This window comes from Lontra canadensis, unplaced genomic scaffold (genome assembly GCF_010015895.1).
Source record: "Lontra canadensis isolate GAN:19392208 unplaced genomic scaffold, GSC_riverotter_1.0 scaffold3, whole genome shotgun sequence".
Classification (NCBI taxonomy): Eukaryota; Metazoa; Chordata; class Mammalia; order Carnivora; family Mustelidae; genus Lontra; species Lontra canadensis.
In genome coordinates this window covers 5,511,776-5,532,627 of record NW_022630997.1, presented here as the reverse complement: position 1 = coordinate 5,532,627, position 20,852 = coordinate 5,511,776, and the positions used below count along the sequence as shown (strand labels likewise).

Genomic DNA, 20,852 nt, shown 5'->3' with positions numbered 1-20,852 from the left:
TGCTCAGTGGGGAGCCTGCTTCCTCCTCTCTCTCTGCCTGCCTCTCTGCCTACTTGTGATCTCTGTCTGTCAAATAAATAAATAAAATCTTAAAAAAAAGATATTGAGAAAACAGCGGTGGAGGGATCTAAAGGTAATTCAAGAAGCAATGGGGGTCAGGGAAGCTTTTGAGAGGGAAGCCATGCAATCAAGGCCAAGTTGTAGAAAATTAATACCCATGATACATAGAAAGAAGTGGAAAGAGGATATGAGTGGTACTGATAATTGCTGTCCATGTGTTCTGATTGCTTTCTTTACACATTCTCAAAATTTAGGAAGAGCGTTAATCTGAAATTAATCACTTAGTAGGCTTTATTAGACACTGGAAACCATAACAAGATCGCACTTGAACTGCTGAAATGCCAAAACAATGGGAAAAAATTATAGACCATGTGAAGCTCTGTGCTCGAATAACTCATTTTAGTGCAAGTCATGAGCTAAGTTTGGAGAACTGGGCTGACTATATTTTTAGTTATCATTTGTCTCTGTTATCTTTCAGTTCTTAGAAAACACACATAGTAGTAAACAGACAAGAAATTAGCTACTGTCTCTGGTTGACCAGCTTACAAGATGCAATCCATACGAAAGTGATCCAGAGGGGAAAATGCGGCTCAATCCTGAAATTACATTTCTACCATCAGATATGCAGACAGATGCAAAGGCAACAATGAAAATGTTATCTGAGCATGTTTTAATATAGCCCCAGGCCTTCAGAAGTCATATCTGCTGTGTGTGCCCGTCTCGTGCTCTGTTCAATGTGCATGCACGTCCAATAAATTCATCTGTTCCCTCCAGAATTTTCTGTTTGCTTTAAAAAAAATTTAAGACACCCCAGTACATATTATCAAAAACCAGGCAAGGATGGCACCTGAGATGTTTGACAGCAGTCACACCTGCATGTGATCTCTGTCCCAGGGCATTAGTCTCTAGTTCAAATCATATGTTAGAATTAATACTGCCTAGTAATTTCATTGGTGTGCCATTCCAAATCCTTGGGTATATTGAGAATATAGTGATTTATTGTCACACATCTTGATTTCTAAGCTTAGTCACACCCTTCACAGCATGGTTATCTAGTTTTACAGCTTTTCCTTTCTGAAACCACAGAAGGAAGGGGTTTGCCTTCCTCTCCTAGCTATTCTTCTGGACTGTATCAAGCACTCTAAGCCAAATGTTAGGCAATGGCTGCCCTTGGCTATATTTGCTTCTTTCTTGTTCCCACAATGGAAATGATTTGCAATACAGGATATACACTTTGTTTGTGAGCTACAAATTGTAACCGTAGCCTGAGCTATGTTTTATTCACATAGTTATTCACAAATTAAAACAACACACAGGCAGGGCAGGAGGAAGGTGATTGGAATTAAGTGTCTAGAGGGCAAAAGAAAAGAAGGCATCCCTCTCATGGTCATTGCTCACACCCCTCACCCTTGTGCTGGCTCTGTGTGTGTGCACAAGCACACACACACACCACAAAACCTAAAGATGACCAACTACAAGGTAAGTAAACAAGCTGAAAGCCACAGCTCAGGGTTCTCACGTTACACTCAGTTCAGGCCAATATTTTGTTTGTTTGTTTGTTTGTTTTTAAAGATTTTATTTATTTATTTGACGGAGAGAGAGAGAACAAAAGCACAGGGAGTGGGAAAGGGAGAAGCAAGCTTCCCGCAGAGCAGGGAGCCCACGCAGGGGTGGAGCCCAGGACCCCGGGATCATGACCTGAGCCCCAGGCAGACGCTTAACGATTGACCCACCCAGCGCCCCAGTTCAGGTCAACTTTCAACTGAGCATGTTGGTCCACTCAACACTCTCCAAGTGTCTGCATCTCACACAGCATAAAAGCCAAAGTCCTTCTGGTGGGTCCCAAGACAGCACATGCTCAGTCCCTCAAACCCCCCACCATCTCTCTACTGCCCCCTAACTGTGCCTGAAACACTCCCAGCACATTCCTGCTCAGGACTGCAATGGCCGTGACCGTGAGCCCCACGTCCAACACCCTCACTGCGCATTCTCGCATGGCTTGCACTCCTTTCCTCCTTTTTGTCTGAACATCATCTTCTCAACAAAGCTTTCCTTGAACTCTCCCATACTGCCCTTTCTGCCCCCTCCCACCAATCCTGCTTCGTTTTTTCCAGAGCACTCACCACCCTATGACTTTCACTACTCATTTTTACTTACTTATATTTCATAAATATCGTTTTTGCCTAAATGAAATAACACAACTCAAGATGTATGCTCTCTCGTAAGTTCTCATTGGCAAGGATTTTTTTTTAATGTTTAGTGCAATGCTGCATCTACTGATCCAGAATAGCAGGTGTTCAATAAATATTTGTGGAATGAATGCACTGGGGACTAGGCAGACAGGCTTAAGCAAGACTGTTTCTACTACTGGAGTGATAACAGTATCCATGAATATTGCTCCCCCAAATAAAGCCTGACAAATTATCTCCAGAAGGGGCTCTGCCAGCCTGGTGATGTTGTTAACCTTATTAAATCAATATCAAAACTTCTTTAGAGAAGCGAATGTAAACACTTCCCATAAGAGGTGCACATATATGCATAATCTAGTTTAAGCAGAATACAAAACCCAAAGAAAGGCTAGGAAATAAATTTGAAAAGAGACAGTGTAGGAACGTAAAAATGTTGATAATATTCTCAACAAAGCTGAAGGCAGAGCACATCCCTTTAGCCATAGTTCATGTCCTTGATATTCATGACCTCCAGAAGGATTCTGCTGAATTTCAGAAGTATATTACATGTGACAACAATTCCCAATAAAATATCTTTCTTCTGGCATTCTGTTCATGAAATATGTTTCCACTAAATGTCATCCCTTTTTTACGACCTAGTCAATAAGATAGTAAAAATAATTTTTCAAAATAAGTGTGTCTTAACTGGCATTAAAGTCATATTTTACAGACTTCATTTAGCAGCCCAACATCAATTTCATGAGGGATATTTTCTTCTGCAATAAATAATACAAAAGTAGAAATCATCGTGTTTACCATAAAATAGCCAATAAGTGTGTAAGAGCCTTCTTTCCCTTACTTATCCATTAATGCTTCCTTTTTGTAATTGAGAAAGATGTATAATTTGACTATGATGATCCAAGACTGAAGTGCTTGGTGGAGAATCTTTTTTTACTACCAAATTCATTCTTATTCCAGAAAGAAAAATGTTCAGATACTGATGCTTTGCTGCGAAGTCCAGGAGCTGTATGAGGTAAACAAGCACTGTTCGGAATAGACAAATACGCAATCCTCATTTCCCAAATTTGCATTTCCTCTTTGCCAAATACATCTTTGGTATTTTATGTTTGTTTGATTTGTACCAAAAATAACAGGAGAAGGCATTAAAGAAAAAAAAAAAGAAGAAGATGATGACATTTTGCTGGTTCTTTCTGCTCCATACAAATGTTGGCATTCAAAATCTTTTGTAAAGTAGATAGGATATTCTTATGTTAAGCCTTATCCGTCAATGCTTCCAACTAACTGCATCTGGCAAACCCAATACACATCACGTGACCCTTTCTAAGCACAAAGTAGGCTCTCTGTTAGTTTTATGTTTGGGATCCTTGACCAGACTATACTGTGATCATCACTTGAAATGGTAAACGACAACCAATCTCAAGAAGGGTGTTCTCCTTTCACTAAAAAACTTCTATTTTTGTTCTCTTGACAACATCCAACCCATCACAGACCTCTCAGAAGTTATAGCAGCTCTCCTTTCTGATAAACTAGGGGTCACCTCTTGCAAAAAGCAAAAGTGAGAGAGTCTAAAACTTCAGTGCCCTGACTCACGAGGACAGTCGGCCCCTTCCCCAGCCCTCCTGCCCAAGTAACATTCCCTAAGATGCTGCTGGTCTCTCTGCTCCCGAGGGCTGAAACCCCAGCTGAGAGTTAAGCATTACAGGAATTGAGTCAAAGTGAAATTGAGTCACTGGATTGGGAAATTCATTTTTGATTTCAGGACTTGGAAGTGGAAGAGTCTTTCGAGGTCATCTAGGGAACAGAAGGGAATAGGGAATGCGGCTCTAAGAGGGGCTCTGATGCATGCTGTACCCATGATCACATCCCATCGAAGGAGAGCAGAGCTCAAGAAAGAACTCCGGTCTCCCACTTCACCATCCAATCCTTCCATGGGAATGTACTGCCTGCTGTAGAGGGCCTGCCATTTGGATAATTTTTAAGAGGGGCATATTTGGAGTCAACCTTAAAAAGAATTAATTTTCAGATTTTTTTTTGATGGAGTGTAATAAGAAACCATGAATAAGAATAAATAATTCAGCCTTTGAGAAATATATCAGCACCAGACTATTCCGTGATTATCTTATCCTAAAAGCAATTGATTTCTTGCTGCCAGTCATTCTGGGGAAATTAATCCCATAAGAGGCTATGAGGCTGGCTTTAGATGAAGCAAGGAGAAATAAATATCCTTTTTTCCTCAGGGCTAGAAGTGATCTGTGCCTTGGTATAAATGAAGGAAATGTCTGTAACATTTTCTAATGCTCAAGAAATAACGTGCTCCTCGATGGAGAGAGAATGAGTCAGTGTGGGGGGTGGGGGGAGGCAGGAGGCAGCGCGGGAGAGAGCACAGGGTGAGTCAACCACAGAGGCGTACTTAAGGTCTTCCCTGGACCATGCTCACTTTCCAGTTTCTCTGAACTATCAGTAAAGCCTCATTAAAAGTTACAGTCTAATACCTTGGTGTTCTAAAACAAAATCTCAACAAGATACATGCACAAAGACGTTCAGTGTAGCATAGCCTACTAAAGCAAACAAGCAAAGTATCTATCAATAAAGGACTATTAAATCAGGTATAGGAACAACCATGTGCTTGAACATTATGCAGTCACAGAAATGAGCTCTATCTGTATGTACTAATATGGAAAGATCTCAAGATATATTATTTAAAAGGCCACCTGGATGGCTCAGTTGGTTAAGTGACTGCCTTCGGCTCAGGTCATGATCCTGGAGTCCTAGGATCGAGTCCGGCATCCCGTTCCCTGCTTGGCAGGGAGTCTGCTTCTCCCTCTGACCCTCCCCTTTCTCATGCTCTCTCTTTCTCTCATTCTCTCTCAAATACATAAAATCTAAAGAAAAAAAATTAATAAAAAATGGTAATAAAAAAGATATACAAAAAGGCAAAGTGGATTTTTTTTAAGGAAGTAGGTAGGAAGATCAAAGTGTCATTGGTAACGGATGGATTGATTTTAGTTTCCTAGTGAACACATAACTTTTCCCACCAGACTGTGGGCTGCATGCATGGCAACCCTCTTCTTCCAATTCTCTCAATAACTTACTTAGTAAATGTCTACTCAGCTTCAGATTCTCGGGTGGGCTAGGATCTGAGAAAATGTGTGTAACACCCGGTCCTTGGCTCCCCAGAGTTTACAGACAACTTTGCACAGTTAGGTGTCAGCATAACAGACACAAAAATGAAAGAGCCTGGTCAGGGGGTGAAGGTGTGTGTGTAGCTGTTGGAGGATAAGCAGAGTTACACCATCACATTCAAATTATGTTTAATAGCAGAGAAATCAAGGCAAAAGGATGCCTCCAAGGCATCCTGATTTAATCAAACGGATGCAGGGGACCAGGGCAGGCTCATCTTCAAGAGACACTAGTGAGAGGCTTACTTAAAGCAAATGCTCTGAACACCAGTGAATAAATATCTTTTATCCCTTTAGACAGCTCGGCTGTGGAGAGAGAAAAGGCTGAGCTAAATGCTATGTGCCACTTCAGGCCAGATGCCCCTGTTCCTTTGTCATCCCTTCCAGGAGTGGAACATTCCCACCTTGCTCCCTCTCTCCCTATGATAAAGGTGTGCCAGGGTCACAGGGAAGCCTGATATGAACCTTAAAGGAGACAACCACTTAGTGTCCTTTCCACAGCTGTCTGGAAAGGGTTCAGGCCTCAGACCAGACCAGCCTAAGGAGTGCAAATGTTCTAGATGGCAGGATAGCGTGAATGTGACTATGGCCTTCCAATCACAGAGGGTTATCAATCCCTGGTCTGACATGGCCTCTTGAGGCTGGGACTGTGCCTCTCCCACGGTTACACCTCTTTCCTTGAATAAGTGAATGCCATCCTCAGAACTTGTCCAGCCTGCTTTGTGCAGACAGTAAAACTCGAGTGAGGCCCTCAGGTGATCCCTCACACTAATAACACTGTCAAAGCATTTGCCAAGCTTTCCAAAAGGCCCTCTGTGGGATCCCACGCCTGTCTCTGCCTCTCTCCCTGTTACCCGCTGGCTGGACTTTTCTGCGGCAGGAGGCCGGGTTCAAGTCAACTCTGCTGGGGTCTTGTGAGCACCGCAAGCCAGAATGAAGAATGTGGTATTTTTAACCACACAGAAGTCTTTTACTTTTATGTAGCTAAATGTATCTACCTTTCCTTTTATGATTTTAAGGCTTCCTATTCTGTATAAAAGGTCAGAAGCCTCTAACATTCTCGTGTCATAAATCCGCCTTCTTCCAGGGTACTGATTGGTTCATTTATTTTATATTTAATTATCTAATACACTAGGAATTTTGTGCATATGGAATAGGAAAGGGGTCCACATTGACCTTTTCTAAACAGGCATTGTACCCACATTATTCAGAGAACAATCTCTTTTCTCACACAGATCTTAAAATGCCACTTTACTATAACTCCATTCCACATAGATGTGTTCACTGATCTTTTTCCACCATTCGATTTTTTTCTCCAAACATAATTGGGTTAATTATTACAGTGTCATATCATCTTAATATTCAGTTAGGCCAATCTCTCTTAATTACACTTCTGTTTCAGAATCTCGTATATTTCACTGTGCAGAATGAAAAAGAGTACATTTTGCCATACCTCTACAAAAAGAGTCTGCTAGTACTTTAATCAGGACTTCCCTTATTTTATAGAGAGATTTTGGGGAAATGAACATTTTTACAAGATGGTGTTTTGTTATCCAGGAGCACGGTAGCTCTCTCTGATGGCTTAAACATTTCATGTTCCTGAAGGTAGTTTTTAAATTTTCCTCATAGCATTCCTGTTTGTTACACTTCACTTCAAATGTCTTCTTCTTAATGCTTACCATGCTTAATTACCATTTTTAAAATTCTAATAACATGCCGTTTCCTGTTTTGGAATACTTCTCTACCACTCCTCCATTTTGCAAATTCCACTCATTTTTCAAAGCCCTATTCCAGTATTACTTGCTTGAAAGGTGTTTCTTGGTCCAATATCCACCAGGATGGACCACCGCCCTTCCTCTGTGTTTCTTCACTGTCTTATATGTACCACCATCACACCACTGGTCCCTTGCAGCTTCGGTACACAGGTCACTCACCTTCCCTCATCAGAGAGCTCTGCAATTAGAGAAACTAGGGACCGCCACCCCACGCCCACGCCCCCCCGAAGCGTGGCTCACAGCAAACACTCAGTGATTACATCAAGTGAATGAATGAATGATTGAATGAATGAATGCCATATGCTTCTTCATGTTTCAGTAGCATTTTGTAGTGGTAAAATTTGCAATAATATAACAGGTTTTTTTCCTTAAACACAAGCCATGTTTAAAAATGCAGAAAACTATCTCATAATGAGAAATAATAAATAACTAAGAAATAAACCCTAGATACACTATTTTTGTGGCATATATTTCAGCCTAATATAAAGAGGTGAGTAGAGTATACTCACCATTGACAAGATCTTGGATCAACCACTTACTAGCTAGATGGTCTCAAGCAAGTTACCACTTCTAGGCCTCATGTCCTCTATCTGTAAAATGGATACAATAAAAATCTTCATAATAGAATGTCTAAGAAATATCTCAGACTGAAATGTCAAACAAAGCGCTTGATTCCGCACTCCTCAAACCTGCTCCTTCTGCATTCTTTCCCATCCCAGTTAATTACATGCTATCCTCACAGGTGCGAGAAGGAGGAGGAGGAGAAGGAGGAGGAAGAGGAGGAGGAAGAGGAGGAAAAGGAAGGAGAGGAAGGAGAAGGAGAAGAAGAAAAAGAAGAAGAAGAAGAAGAGAGAAAAAAGGAAGCATCCTCAATTCTCCTCCTTGTACTCCATGCTTCCAACCCACCAGCAAGTCCCATGAGCACTTCCTTAGAAATAGTTCCAGAACCCAGTGACTTCTTTACCAGCTGCTCTCTTACCATCTGCTCTAAGTCACCACCTTCTCTTTTCTGACCATTACAGGAGCCTCCTCGCTGGTCTTTCTCCTCACTTTTGTCTGTTCTCCACATTGTTAACCAAGCAATCCTTTCAAACGCCATCAAATCAAGTCATAACTCTGCTGAGAACTACCCAAGGCTCTCCTATCTCAGTTGGTCTCACTCAGAGGAAAACTCAAGGATGTAATCTGCAAGAATGACAATCCCATTCCTGTCCCCAACCTCATCTTCCTCCCTCTCACCTGTGCTCTCTGACCCAGCCACAGTGGCCTCCCTGCTGGTCCTCAAGACAGACCTCAAGCCTTTGCATTGTTTATCTCACTGTCTAGAAAACCCTCTCTCAGAATCTACATGACCCTCCTCATTTCCTTTGGGTCCCTGCTCAAATGTTACTTTATGAAAAAGTCCTCCAACTATCATCCCATATAAAATAGCACCTTCCCCGCCCTTAATTCCCTAGCATTCTCTCTTCTACTTCTTCTTTATTTTTCTTTATAGCCCTCTATCACCACCTGTCACATTACATGTTTATTTGGTAAGTGGCTGCCTTACCCCAATACCTAGAACAACCTGAGCACTTAGCAGGTGTTCAACTAAATACTTATTGAATGACTGAGCACACAAATACAGGATTTATAACTACATTTCTAAATTTCTATAAAGTCTAGCCACAGAATATATTCTCCTAAAACAAACAGTAACTAAGGAGCTGGTGAGAAAACTAAACCATCACGGATGCTCATGCTCATTACTTAACCCAATTGCTTAAATGAATCAAAATAAAGATTCCCTTGTTTTACACAGAACAGCAACAACAAAAATCTCCTTGGAAGCCATTAGAGATTGCCAACCTAAACCTCTTTTTTGCATTTTTTTGAAACATTTAAAAATTATGGCTTTCCCCCTCCTCCTTCCTTCCCCCAGACTCTGGGACTCTTCTCCTTCTGTTCATTCCTATTTGGAGCTGAAAGCCAGAAATAGCTGTTTACTTCATTGTCCTCATTTCCCTGCATTGTTACCATTCAGTTCTCTGGTGGCTCCCCTGTGGTAGTTGTGTTTTGTAAATGAATTCTCAGTAAGCTGGAGAAGAAAAGCATGAGTAAAGACCTTGGACACAGTCTAAAGCCAAACATATGACAGGGTATTTTCTTTAGGAGAAACTATGAATTGACTAACAGTTTCATATATACTATCAAAATATTATTTTCTATGTAATGGTATTATAGGACTGGAGAAAGTACACAATTTTACTTTAATTTTATTTATTAAAGGAACTTTAATTTATTAAAATGTAAATAGTAATAATTTTGTATGTAGAGCACTTCCTCTTATAAGACTGAAAAAAGTTATCTAACACGGGACCAAAGTCATATGATCTCTAATCGGTCAGCAAGTAATTTTTAAGTGCTTGACCCACAACTCCTGTTTTCTTTTTTATTCTAATGGTGGGCTCAGTAAGACAAAGGATTTTACATGTACATCTACTAAATAAGGACTTGGCCATCCAGTTATCATAAAAGAAAATATGGACAAATTCCTTATAGTAGTAAATGCATATTACATAATTTTCCTAATAAAATAAAGCAGTGTACTAGGGAAATACACCTCCAATACATTGGAGAGAGTCCTCAAGTACGTAGTGAGTCCAAGAATAACCACAAGTAAATCAAACATTTTAAAGCTGCTCCAAAACTGCATTAACTGGAAGAAAAGAACCATTCATTCAAAATGACTATGGGAGAGTGGAGGGCACCTGGGTGGTTCAGTAGGTTAAGTGTCTGACCCTTGATTTTGGTTCAAGTCATGATCTCTGGGTCATAAGATCAAGGTCCATGTTGGGCTCTCTCTCTCCCTCTCCCCTGCACCTCCCCCCTCTCTAATAAAAAAAATTAAAGTAAATAAAATGTTTGTAGAAGGACCAAAGATACTAAAGATTTCCATTCCACAATAGTCCTGCACTAGATAATTTACCCCAATAGAAGTAAATTCTATTTATAATGTGAATTTACCAACACCCCCCACCAAAATTCACAAATACACCAAAAATTCATTTGGGTTTGACTTTGTACTAAATGTTTTTGTTTGTCTCTAGTAGCAATTACATCTGAACATATCAAGTTCCCATGAGAGGGAACAACCCAGAAAAGTACTAGATTGATGGGAAGAAATAGCCAGCTCAGGATTTAATTTAAATTTTGATGCTGATAATATACAATGTAGCTAATACTACAAATAGAAACTCAGAAATTGACCAAAATTGTATCTTTTGAGACAAAGGAATACAGTCCCACCAAAGCATGTTCTGGCTAGAAACAGTTAGGAAAGCCATGGTCCCAATTTGTGGGGGATAGCCCCACTATATAACTGTTATCCAGTGTCCCATCAGGTTTAGCATTTGTCCTAGACAGAAATATCCCATTTTGTTGTTTACTTATATGGCACATGCAAAATATATTATATATTTAAGTGTGAGCAATAAATGTTGATCAGCCCTTAATTGCGCCAGTCTAATTCAATCACAAATTCTAACCCCCTTTAATATTTTTCTACCCCAAAATCATGACAATGCTTCCTTACCCCAGAGTGTTCATTAGATATTTGTTAGATTACTTCATTAATTAATATATTAGTATCACTAGCCCAGAAATGGATGAAATAGAATAAATCTGGCTACTTGAGGAGAAAGTTTGAATAAATATTATCTGATTGATTAGCAGTGAGAAAGGTCAAAAGACCAAAAGAGTTAACTACTGCCCATCACAGTCTTCTTGCTTGCTGTCAAGAAATTTACAGAAAAATGGTTGACATTTCTGTTCTTGAGGAAGAAGAGAGAAGAAAGCATATATTTCCTTAAATGGAATCCTTTTATAACTAACATAAATTGCAACTCCATTGGCTTCTCTTCCCTTCTCAATAAAGAACGAATGTAATAATTAATTTATACTAGCAAATACTTATTTTTTGAACTCAAATACAATCTCTCTATTTTCAAGTTTTAATAATCTTGTTGTAGCTACATTAATCCCTCTATTGGTCTCATATATTCTCCCTCTCTCTGCCTCTATCATTCTCTGTCCCTCTCTCACTCTCTTTCTTTTTTTACCTTAAAAAAGTTTCCTTTCCAGTTTGTATGTGAGTTGGTTTTGGCCTCAGGCTGTTGTCTGTGACAGGATGACATTTGTGCTCTAGACCATGAGGCACTTACAAAGGCAGCAAAGAGCATACCCTAAACTGCATGGGAGAAGACAAGAGATAAATATGGAAGTGCCTCAGGGGAGCCTGCAGGAAATGAGGGGCTTGTTCTTTCCATAAGCTAGAGTCATGGCTACCTGAGGAGTTTGCCATGCTGTCTCCAAGATGAGTCGACAAGATGGGCTACAGAAGACAACAAATCCAGACAGCGGGATTTTCAATGATGTGTGTATGATTATGAACCCTAGGAAGGCTCAATCTATGGGATGGATGGACGGATGCAAGGATGATATTGCTAGAGATGGCTATTTGAACCAGAGTGAAATACTAACCATTCACATTCCTTTTCCTTTCTCTATCCAAGTACACTGGAAACCAGGATTAAGCAGATAATGGGCAGCCACAATTGAAGTACATATGAAGTCTTACCGAGTAGCATCTTGTGACTGGAGCAACAGAATGGCAAACTATATCAAGTGATTAGTACTACTTACATCAATGAATACTAATATAGATTCAGTTAGGATGAACCTGAAATCATAAGCTCATGAAAAAAAAAAATATTTCTCCCATAGAAGATGATAAAGACTAATTTACCATCTCAAAGGAAATGTTCCATAAATTTTATAAAATTTCATCTTTAATTTTAATGGGCTCTATTAATTAGTGTTGCTTTGTTCTTCCTTCAAAGTGAGGGAGCTTGTAAAGTGCATATAAAAACAGGTTCAAGTTCGGGGCACCTGGGTGGCTCAGTCAGCTAAGTGTCTGCCTTCTGCTCGAGTCATGATCCCAGAGGCCTGGGATCAAGCCTCGAGATGGGTTCCCTGCTCAGAGGAGAGCCAGCTTCTCCCTGTCCCTCTGACTGCCGCTCTGCCTACTTATGTTTTCTCTATTTCTCTGTCAAGTAAACAAATTTTTAAAAAATTTTTTAAAAAATAGGATCAGGTTAAGAACACACACTTCTGGGGCACCTGGGTGGTTCAGTGGGTTAAGCCTCTGCCTTCAGTTCAGGTCATGATCTCAGGGTCCTGGGATCAAGCCCCACATCAGGCTCTCTGCTCAGCCGGGAGCCTGCTTCCCCCTCTGTCTGCCTCTCTGCCTACTTGTGATCTCTCTCTCTGTCAAATAAATAAGTAAAATCTTTAAAAAAAAAAAAAAAAAAAAAGAACACACGCTTCTTCTGGGGAATGGTCTCACTCCTTCCCTTTGCTATAGACAAACATGTTGTTTGGCTGTTCTGTATGCAGCCTTCCTGTGTGCCAGCCTTCTTAGCATGGGATGTTGTGGTGTCAAGTACAAAGCTAAGGATAAGACTCCGATAGCCTAATCTGCCATATGAAAGGAAACACAACAGGGGGACTTTGGCAAGATTTCTACCTCAGTGAGAACTGTGGTCAGGATAAAATGTAACTTTCTGCAGCATTATTTGGTGATAAAATACCATTTCTAATGTGGATTGTGGGCAGTTGCACAACCAGGGATGAGTTGTTACCTGAATGTTACCAAGAACAGACCTCTCCCTTCCCTTCTCTGCATTTGTAGCTCTCTATTTAGGAAAAGACTGTGATGTAGAGGCTTACTAGTTTCATCCATTATCCCCTTGTCTTCCTGTTCTTCTCCCCTTCCCACCACAAATCTTGTGTCCCCTTGTATTTCCCAGACTTCTTCCCCACATACCCTGCACCTTCACTCCTCCATGCTTCCACCTGTGCTGCTCCTTCTAGAAAGAAAGCACATCTTTAGTGTTCTGCCTGCCACATTCCTACTCACCCTCCAAGGCCCAGTTAACATATCAGATTCCATCTCCTCTGTGAAGGAAAGATGCTCTGGTTGTTGGCAGCTACAATTAGTCGACCTTCCCATAGCATGATTACTCCCAGATGAAAATCTTTATCATATCCAGTTCCAATCAGCTGTGTATATAACTTTACACACATACACACATACACATAAACACACACTTAACTCAGTTTATGTTCCTCCGAGGGGAGGACTAACCTTTTTTCATTGGATATAACTAGTCCCTAATAGAGTAAGACATGCTATTATATTTAGTGACGGAAACTTCCAAATAAGATCAGAAATAGGTACATGTTCATAAAAATCAGTTACTTAAGACTTTGACTAATCCTCAGAAACATAGAGACATAATACATACAGAACATACATAAAATAACTTGATATTTATAATTTCAAATATAAAAACTGGTCTAAGAATTGGTTTTGCTATAAAACCATTGACATGCATATCAACTGCATTAGAATAGTTGTCTATGCAAAAAAAAAAAGGAATGGGAGAGGCGCCTGACTGGTCCAGTCAGAGGAACACGCAACTCTTGATCTCAGAGTCATGAGTTAAGCCCCACATTGGGCTTAAAGATTACTAAAAAAAATTTTTTTAAGTTTAAAATAAATAAATAGATAGGCAGCTAAGATGAGAGCAGAGTCAGATGAACTCATGATGACAATGAGCCATAACCTGAGAAAATATGATAAACTCCAACTTCTCTACCTGAGGTTTCAAAACTAAACACAAATGAATAAATAAAAGGTAATGCTATTTGCAGATACAATGTGGGAACAATTTAACCTTCTGAAAATCTTTTCTGAAAGATGATTCTCCCACTTACAAGATACTAATGTCAAAAAGTATTTCTCTTATGTTAAAAAAAATCTACTTATTGAATTAGAACCCATTTATTCTAAATACAAGAAAAGTGCTAGAAGTGTAATGTGTTGCTCTTTTGATTTTTTTCATATCAAAACTAATAATGGCTAAACTTGGCTTTCAAACACATCTTATTTGTCTTCAGTTTGTTAAACTGCTTGAGGCTCTGTAACTCAGAGGAAAAAAACTTGGCTAAGATGGGCCAGGAAAATGGCCTCCATATAACACCAAATAAACGGCCCCCCATGCGTTAATCTTTACAGCATCACCATGAGAAACTGATAAAGGCTGAGTGATGCAACTGGTTGTTGTAACAGCCATCGAGTTCCATGAAGAGGTAAGAGAGAGAAGGAAGAAATGGGACGGAAGTCCCCCCTTTGTCAACGAAGAGAGACAAGTTTGTTGAGCCCCACCATAAGCATGGGACTGGAAGAAGTCAACAAAAAGAATGTAGCTCTGATTCTTATGGTCGCCCCACATCCCAGCACTGTGGAGGAACCATCATCCAGCAGAGGGCTTTACTGCTACTCTAGAAAGCTGATGGCAGCCCTCGCTGCCTCTCTGCCTTCAGCAGATACGGCCCAGGACTCAGCATGGTCAGCAACCAAAGCCCCAATGCCAAAGTGAGGACACTTGAGGCCAATCGCATCCAACCACCTCTCTCATTCCTGCAGTCTGACTCATGGAAACAATGAAGAGCTCCCATCCCTGTTCATTTCCTCTCCCCTCTCATCCCCTTCTCCCTTGTGCTTCTTCCCTCTGACTGCACATCTCTCACCACTGAAAACCTTCCATTGTGCTGTCTGGAACCACAGCTCCTTGTAAATAAAACTCCCTACATCCTTAGACTTTCCCCGAAGTGCCCTCTGCCATCTCCTGACTCAGCTGAGATTTGGCTCTCCTCTCGCTGGCAAGTGTGCCATCCCGCACCAACATGCTTTCCAGGTCAACACACATCGTACTGTTTCTTTTCTATGCCCCCTCCCTAAAGAGCCCATCCCTCAATCCCATCCTTTGTCATCTGGCTCATCTAAGAATCCATCTCATTCCTTAAGAACACAAAAGTCAGTTTCCTTCAAGATCTCATAGTCCTTAACCCCATGGTGTATTCAGGACCACTCTTTCCTATCACCGAAATACTCTCCCTATATACCCTATATTATTTCTCTCTTTCTCTCTGCACTCAGCATATCCTATTAATGCAAGTATTTATGCATTTGTCTCTTCCACAAAATTGTGAGCTCCTTGACGGTATATACTGGGTCCTGTTCACCAACTGCTGGCACATAACAGGTATGCAATAAATGCTGAATGAATGAATAAAAACCTATGTTCCTGACTTGACAAAAATGAATGAATGGGGAGGAACTGTACATTTTTTCTTTACTAGATTTTTCTCTCAATCTATTAAGGCTATGCCTTCTTGTTAGCAAACAACAGAAAGATGTATTCAAAGAAAAGCCAGCTGTCTCCTCTCCTCACTCTTGCCTTTGAGGTAACCTTGGTGTCTATGGTATTTTCTGTGCCTACAGAGCACACAAACATATGCACACATATGGATTTCTCTGAGTTTACAAAACCGGGATTATGCATTACATATACTTTATTCTAAAACTTGCCTTTTTCCACTTAACAATGTATCATGGCCATCCCTCCAGACAAAACACATTATGGATCTAACTCATTCTTTCTAATGGTTGCATAATTGTCCATCATATGGATGTACCATAACTTAGTCACTCATTTCCCAATGGATGAACATTCAGATTTCTTCCAGTTTTATGGAAGTTCTGAAAACAAAGATTATGATCTAACATTTCTAGAGCATACATACTTCGAGGTCTTTCTCTGCCAGAGCAATGGACTCTATCTACATACACCTGCACCTTTCTTCTCAAGACTCAAGATTCTGAAAACCTAGTGGGCTCATGAGTGATCTCTTACATGTACACTGTCACATGTCTTGTACAGATTAGGCATTTAATATTTATTATATTTAACCAAATCTAACTATATGGAAACTTTCAGGCAGTATGCACAGTATGTACTGCTTGTCATACCGAATTCTCAGGATTTGGGAGGAAGAGAGTTAAAAATAGGGAATTCTCATTCTTAACTTTATATATTTCTGTTTGAATGTATATATTACTTTATAATTTAAATATTTAGTATATCTATTAATTTGCTAATATAAAATATTTATATTATATTAACATATTATTAATGAATTATAATACATTATTTTTATAATTCATAAGCAGCTTTAAAAAAAACTTGTTGGATGGTACAGAACCCTGAATTATAAGAAACAAGCTTTAATTCAGTGGCTACCAAATCTGTCTATACATTAAGAATCCACTGGGGGCTTAGTAAACATTCAGATTCCCAGGCCTCTCCATGAATATTCTGACTCAGTAAATCTGAAACAGGGCCCTCACATCAGTATGCCAACTATTCCAGATGATTCTTATGGCAGTACTGTAACGCTTTTCAGAATTACCTGGGGAGCTTTTCATGTACATGGATTTGGGGACTCTGTCTTCAGAGTTTATGAGCCACTAGATCTGGAATGAGGCCTAGGAATCAACATTTTAAAAAGATTATCTAGATCATTCTCCCCAATTTTAGGAACTCTGTTCTAAAGTGTTGTAATTTCCTCTAGTTGGCAACCCAAAACTCAAGATATGATGGCTCTATTTAGGCCTTCAGTAGTAAAAGTACACCACCAAATTAAAAGCCTTTGATGAAAATATTCTAAAAGAAAAAAAAAGAAAGAAAATATTCTAAAAGACCACAAGATGGGAATGTCTTAACTTGTCCTATCATGGAATTAAAGAATACTTTTTATTGTTAGTTTGAATAGTGAATTGAATTTTAGGACCCTGTTTCTATCTTAAAGACCAGATGAATTAGAGAATGATCTTTTTCTCTCTAAAATTTTTAATAAAACCACTTCTCTTATGAAATTCAAGTTTTTGATGTTTAAAAAATATTTCTACCCCACTATAACCTACAAGGCTAGATATTAGAAATAAGCAGAGATCACTTCTTAGATTAATGAAATTTATCTTTCCAAATGTCTAAAGACCTTTCCATTTATAAATTAGGTATTTAAATAGACACATTAACTTTCTGACCCTGAAACTTTATCTCTACTTTCAGGAGTATAGGTGAGAGCAGATACTGAATTAGAAAACCACAGTAAAGCTCACAGTTTTGACATCTTTTGTAAAAGAATAAATGGCAAGCAGACATTTTCCACACCAGCTTAATTCAATAGCTCCTCTATTAGGTACTCTGCTAATCACTTAGAATTGGATTTGTTTGGTTGACTGGTTGATTGGTTGGCGGGTGGGGGTTTTTTTGGTTTTGTTTTACAAATTCATAAAAATAAAAGCACTTCGTAAAAGCATTAGAAAAATCCTCAGTCAGTAATACATAGAAAGTTCTGGTCCTCTAAACTGAAGTAGGAAGAAAGAGAGTGGAAATCCCAAGTTAGTAACAGTAGGATCAAGTGGTCTTTTTTCCTTCACTCTGTCCTTACCAAATGCCATGAATGCATTGGGAATTCCTACTTACTTACAAAGGCCATCTCCTTTAAACTCGTGTGTAGGGCATTTTCTCTCTCTTTTTGGAAAATCAATGATTGGGATATTTACTATAATATTCAAAGGACTAATAACTTTGAAAAGGCAGTAAAACAAAGTGATGTGATCAGAAGTCAGACAGACCTGGATGCAAATCAGGATCTGCCACTTACCAACTCTTTGAGTGCAGGCAAGTTATACAATCCCTCAATATCTCAGTTCCCTCATCTGTGAAATGGGGAGGTAATGACAGTTGTTGTGAAAATTAAATAATTTAATACATGCAAAGTACCTGACACATAATAAGTATGCAATGACTGACACCGATTATCATGGTTTTTTATCCCTGCAATATTAGTCAGATTTTTAACTGTTAAATGCAAAATTATCAACACCGTTTGAAGAGAAAACAAGACAACTGAGTGACATGTCTATGTCTGACTCCAAATCTTCCTTCTTGAAACCAGATTCAAGAAGAAATATTTGAGAAATATTGAGAAATATTTGAACCCAACCCAGGGGTCTAGCTCTCCGAATCCCTGGGGCCGTCTTCATTCATAACCTCAGATAAAGCACAGAGACCCCATAATAGAAGGGGCCAGAGACAAGGCCCACAGATGTTTGTGGGGGTGAGGGGGAGGGGAATTGGTTTCTTAATGAACTTGATGCTTCCTGGGACATAGCAGGTTCCCAGTAGTTATGAGGCTCCTATAGTGCAAGGTACTGTACTAAGTGGTCTGGGTGATGTCAGGTTGGGTCAGAAGTGGACTCTGACCATAGACAGCTTTACAATCTATGAGAGATATTCTTCCCACGTGCCTTGTCGTACTCAGGACAGAGATCAAGACCAAAAACCTCCGTGCTAGAACGCAGTTCAGGGATTGTACAGCTGGAGCCGCTTGGATGATCCCATACACACACCCAGACCGCTAGAATCATATCTGTTCCACCCTCTTTTTTCTTTCTTTAATAACTACTCATTAGGCAACATCAGGCAGGTAGTATCTTGGGGCCTCATGTCAGCTCTGGAGCCCAGTATTTACAAATGTACATTCTGTCATTCCACCTAGCCCTTCCCACCCCATTTCCAGGTATGGAACCTATCAACCATATTGCCATATCAATAAAGACCAGTTTCCTTCAAAAGAAATCTAAACATAAGAAATTAGTCTATTCATTACATGCCCCAGAGTGAACCCTGGAAAGCAGCACTAAATTATCCAACAGATGTTATTAAATTCCTTAACTGCCCCACTCCAAAAGCCAGGTTAACCCTTCAGAGTCAAAAAAAAAAAAAAAAAAAAACAAAGACACAAAAACAACTCTGCAACTCCTCTTACAAGTTTTAGGGTATCAAAAGGGGTGGTACTTACTGCTTTGCAAATACTCTTTCTAAAGATAATCAATATTTTCCTTAAACACTTATGGCAAAGCAACCAAGTCGCTCATTTTAATTGCTAGCAAACTGCACAATGACTTGATCTCTTTAATATTTCACTCATAGTAGCAGCCACTAAGCTATGACTAACCCACTCTCCCCAGCATCACCACTGGCTCCAGATGGCAAGAAATACATTCCCTTCACTCTTGCCTGAAAAGCAATTTGGAATTTTTTTAATTTTTTTTTAACTTTCACCCAGTTTTACCTGCAGTAATTGTTTCACTCCAGAAAGAAAATGGGTGGGAGATGAAGATTAATCCTAAGAGGAGTACAAGTGAGGGAATTTACTTTTTTTTAATGGGGCATAAGCACTGCAGCTTTAAATCCTACTGCATCAAGCCCTGGATTCCTTCCATAACCAAGCTGCAAAATGGTAACAAGAAGGAGGAAAAAAATACCTCTTCCTCTCTCCTGGACAGCCCTTCAGGCGGCTCCTCAGCAGGACGCGCAACGGGAAGCCCATCCCCCACGCCCTCCCAGCCCAGCCGTCAGGCTTGCACAGGTGAGCCAGGCACCGACCTTGGCCCTCAGGTTTCGCCCACATCCGGGGATCAAGGTCAAGGGCGAGGGCTTCCTTCTACCGCCCCCCCACCCCCCCAGTCGCCCAGAGCCCAGGGATCCCCCGCCAAAGTTTCAGGCCGGGTTAGGGCCAGCGCGACTCCCACAGCCCCTCGCCCTTCCGCACCTGCCCGGCCCGCCCTGGTCTGCGCCCTGCCCCGCGGGGCCTGGCACGGGGTCGAGGGACGGTGCCCACCTGGTCCCCACTCACCCCTTGCGGACATGGTTCAGGCAGCAGAAGCCGAAGCAGAGAGGGCAGAGGAGGAACCAGGCAGGGTGTGGGGAGGAAAATATCTCCGAAACGCACACCAGCGCACACGCGCCCGCCGTCCGCCGTGGGGAGGCGGCTGGCAGCGCGGGGACGCCGCCCGCAGGACACCTGGCTGCCCGCTGGGCGCAGCGCGGCAGGCAGGCGGGGACGCTGCGACCGCGGGGACCCGCCGCTGGGCGCGGCACCGCTGACAGCCCGCGGCCCGCGCTGGGCGGGGCCCGCCTCTCCGGCCTCCCCGCTTCCCGGCCTCCAGGGCCTCCCCCGCCTCCCCCGCCTCGGCCGGGCCCACCCTGTCCAGCGGCCGCCGGGGACGTGCCGCCACCTCGGCGGCCGCGCCAGGCGGAGCTTTCGTCCCCGAGCGAGGTGGGGCGCGCGGTAAGGGTCTGCGTCCTCCCCTCTCCCGACTGGGATTCTTAATTTAAAATAATTATTAATAATATTGGTGCTATTATTAGTGGCTTTCCAGCCTCCCACTTTGGTCCCGGAGAAAGCAAGCAAGAAAGAGCCGTTCTGCTCCCTCCCCTAAGTAATGCCCTTGACCACCGAGGATGACCACGACTGCCTCAGGGGGCTTGGACCTCAGTGGGAAGAAGGCCTCGGGCAGCTCACGCTCGGCGGTCAAAGCAAAATTCGCGACCAGCGAGCCCCTTCGAAGTCGCCTGGGTGGGATGGGCGGGACTAGACTTCAGCGACCTTTGAGGTAAAACCCTGCAGAGCAGGGCTGAGCCCACTTGGCTTGGCGTCTTGAGGCAACACTCAAGGGATGCTTGTGGACTCGTTTGATTCATTGTTTCTACTCGGAAGTGTCAGAGCGGGGCTGGATTGGAGACTGGGGGCGAGCACTGCAAACAAATCCACTTTTTCTATATACCAGGGTGAAAATGAGAAAATACAAACACAGTCCTTTGGTGTCCAGAATATAAACCTTGAAGGTA

The 20,852-nt window shown here is 41.3% G+C and overlaps 1 protein-coding gene across 1 annotated transcript in view; it reads right to left on the bottom strand.

The window, feature by feature from the left end:
• The window catches only part of ABLIM1 (actin binding LIM protein 1), a 287,987-nt gene extending 267,924 nt beyond the window's left edge, over window positions 1–20,063 (bottom strand). Inside the window, exon 1 of the mRNA XM_032879207.1 lies at window positions 19,858–20,063. Within this exon, the coding sequence (XP_032735098.1) occupies window positions 19,858–19,870 (13 nt within the window). The 5' untranslated portion in view covers window positions 19,871–20,063. The remainder of the gene's footprint in view (window positions 1–19,857) is intronic.
• Window positions 20,064–20,852: the final 789 nt, after the last annotated feature.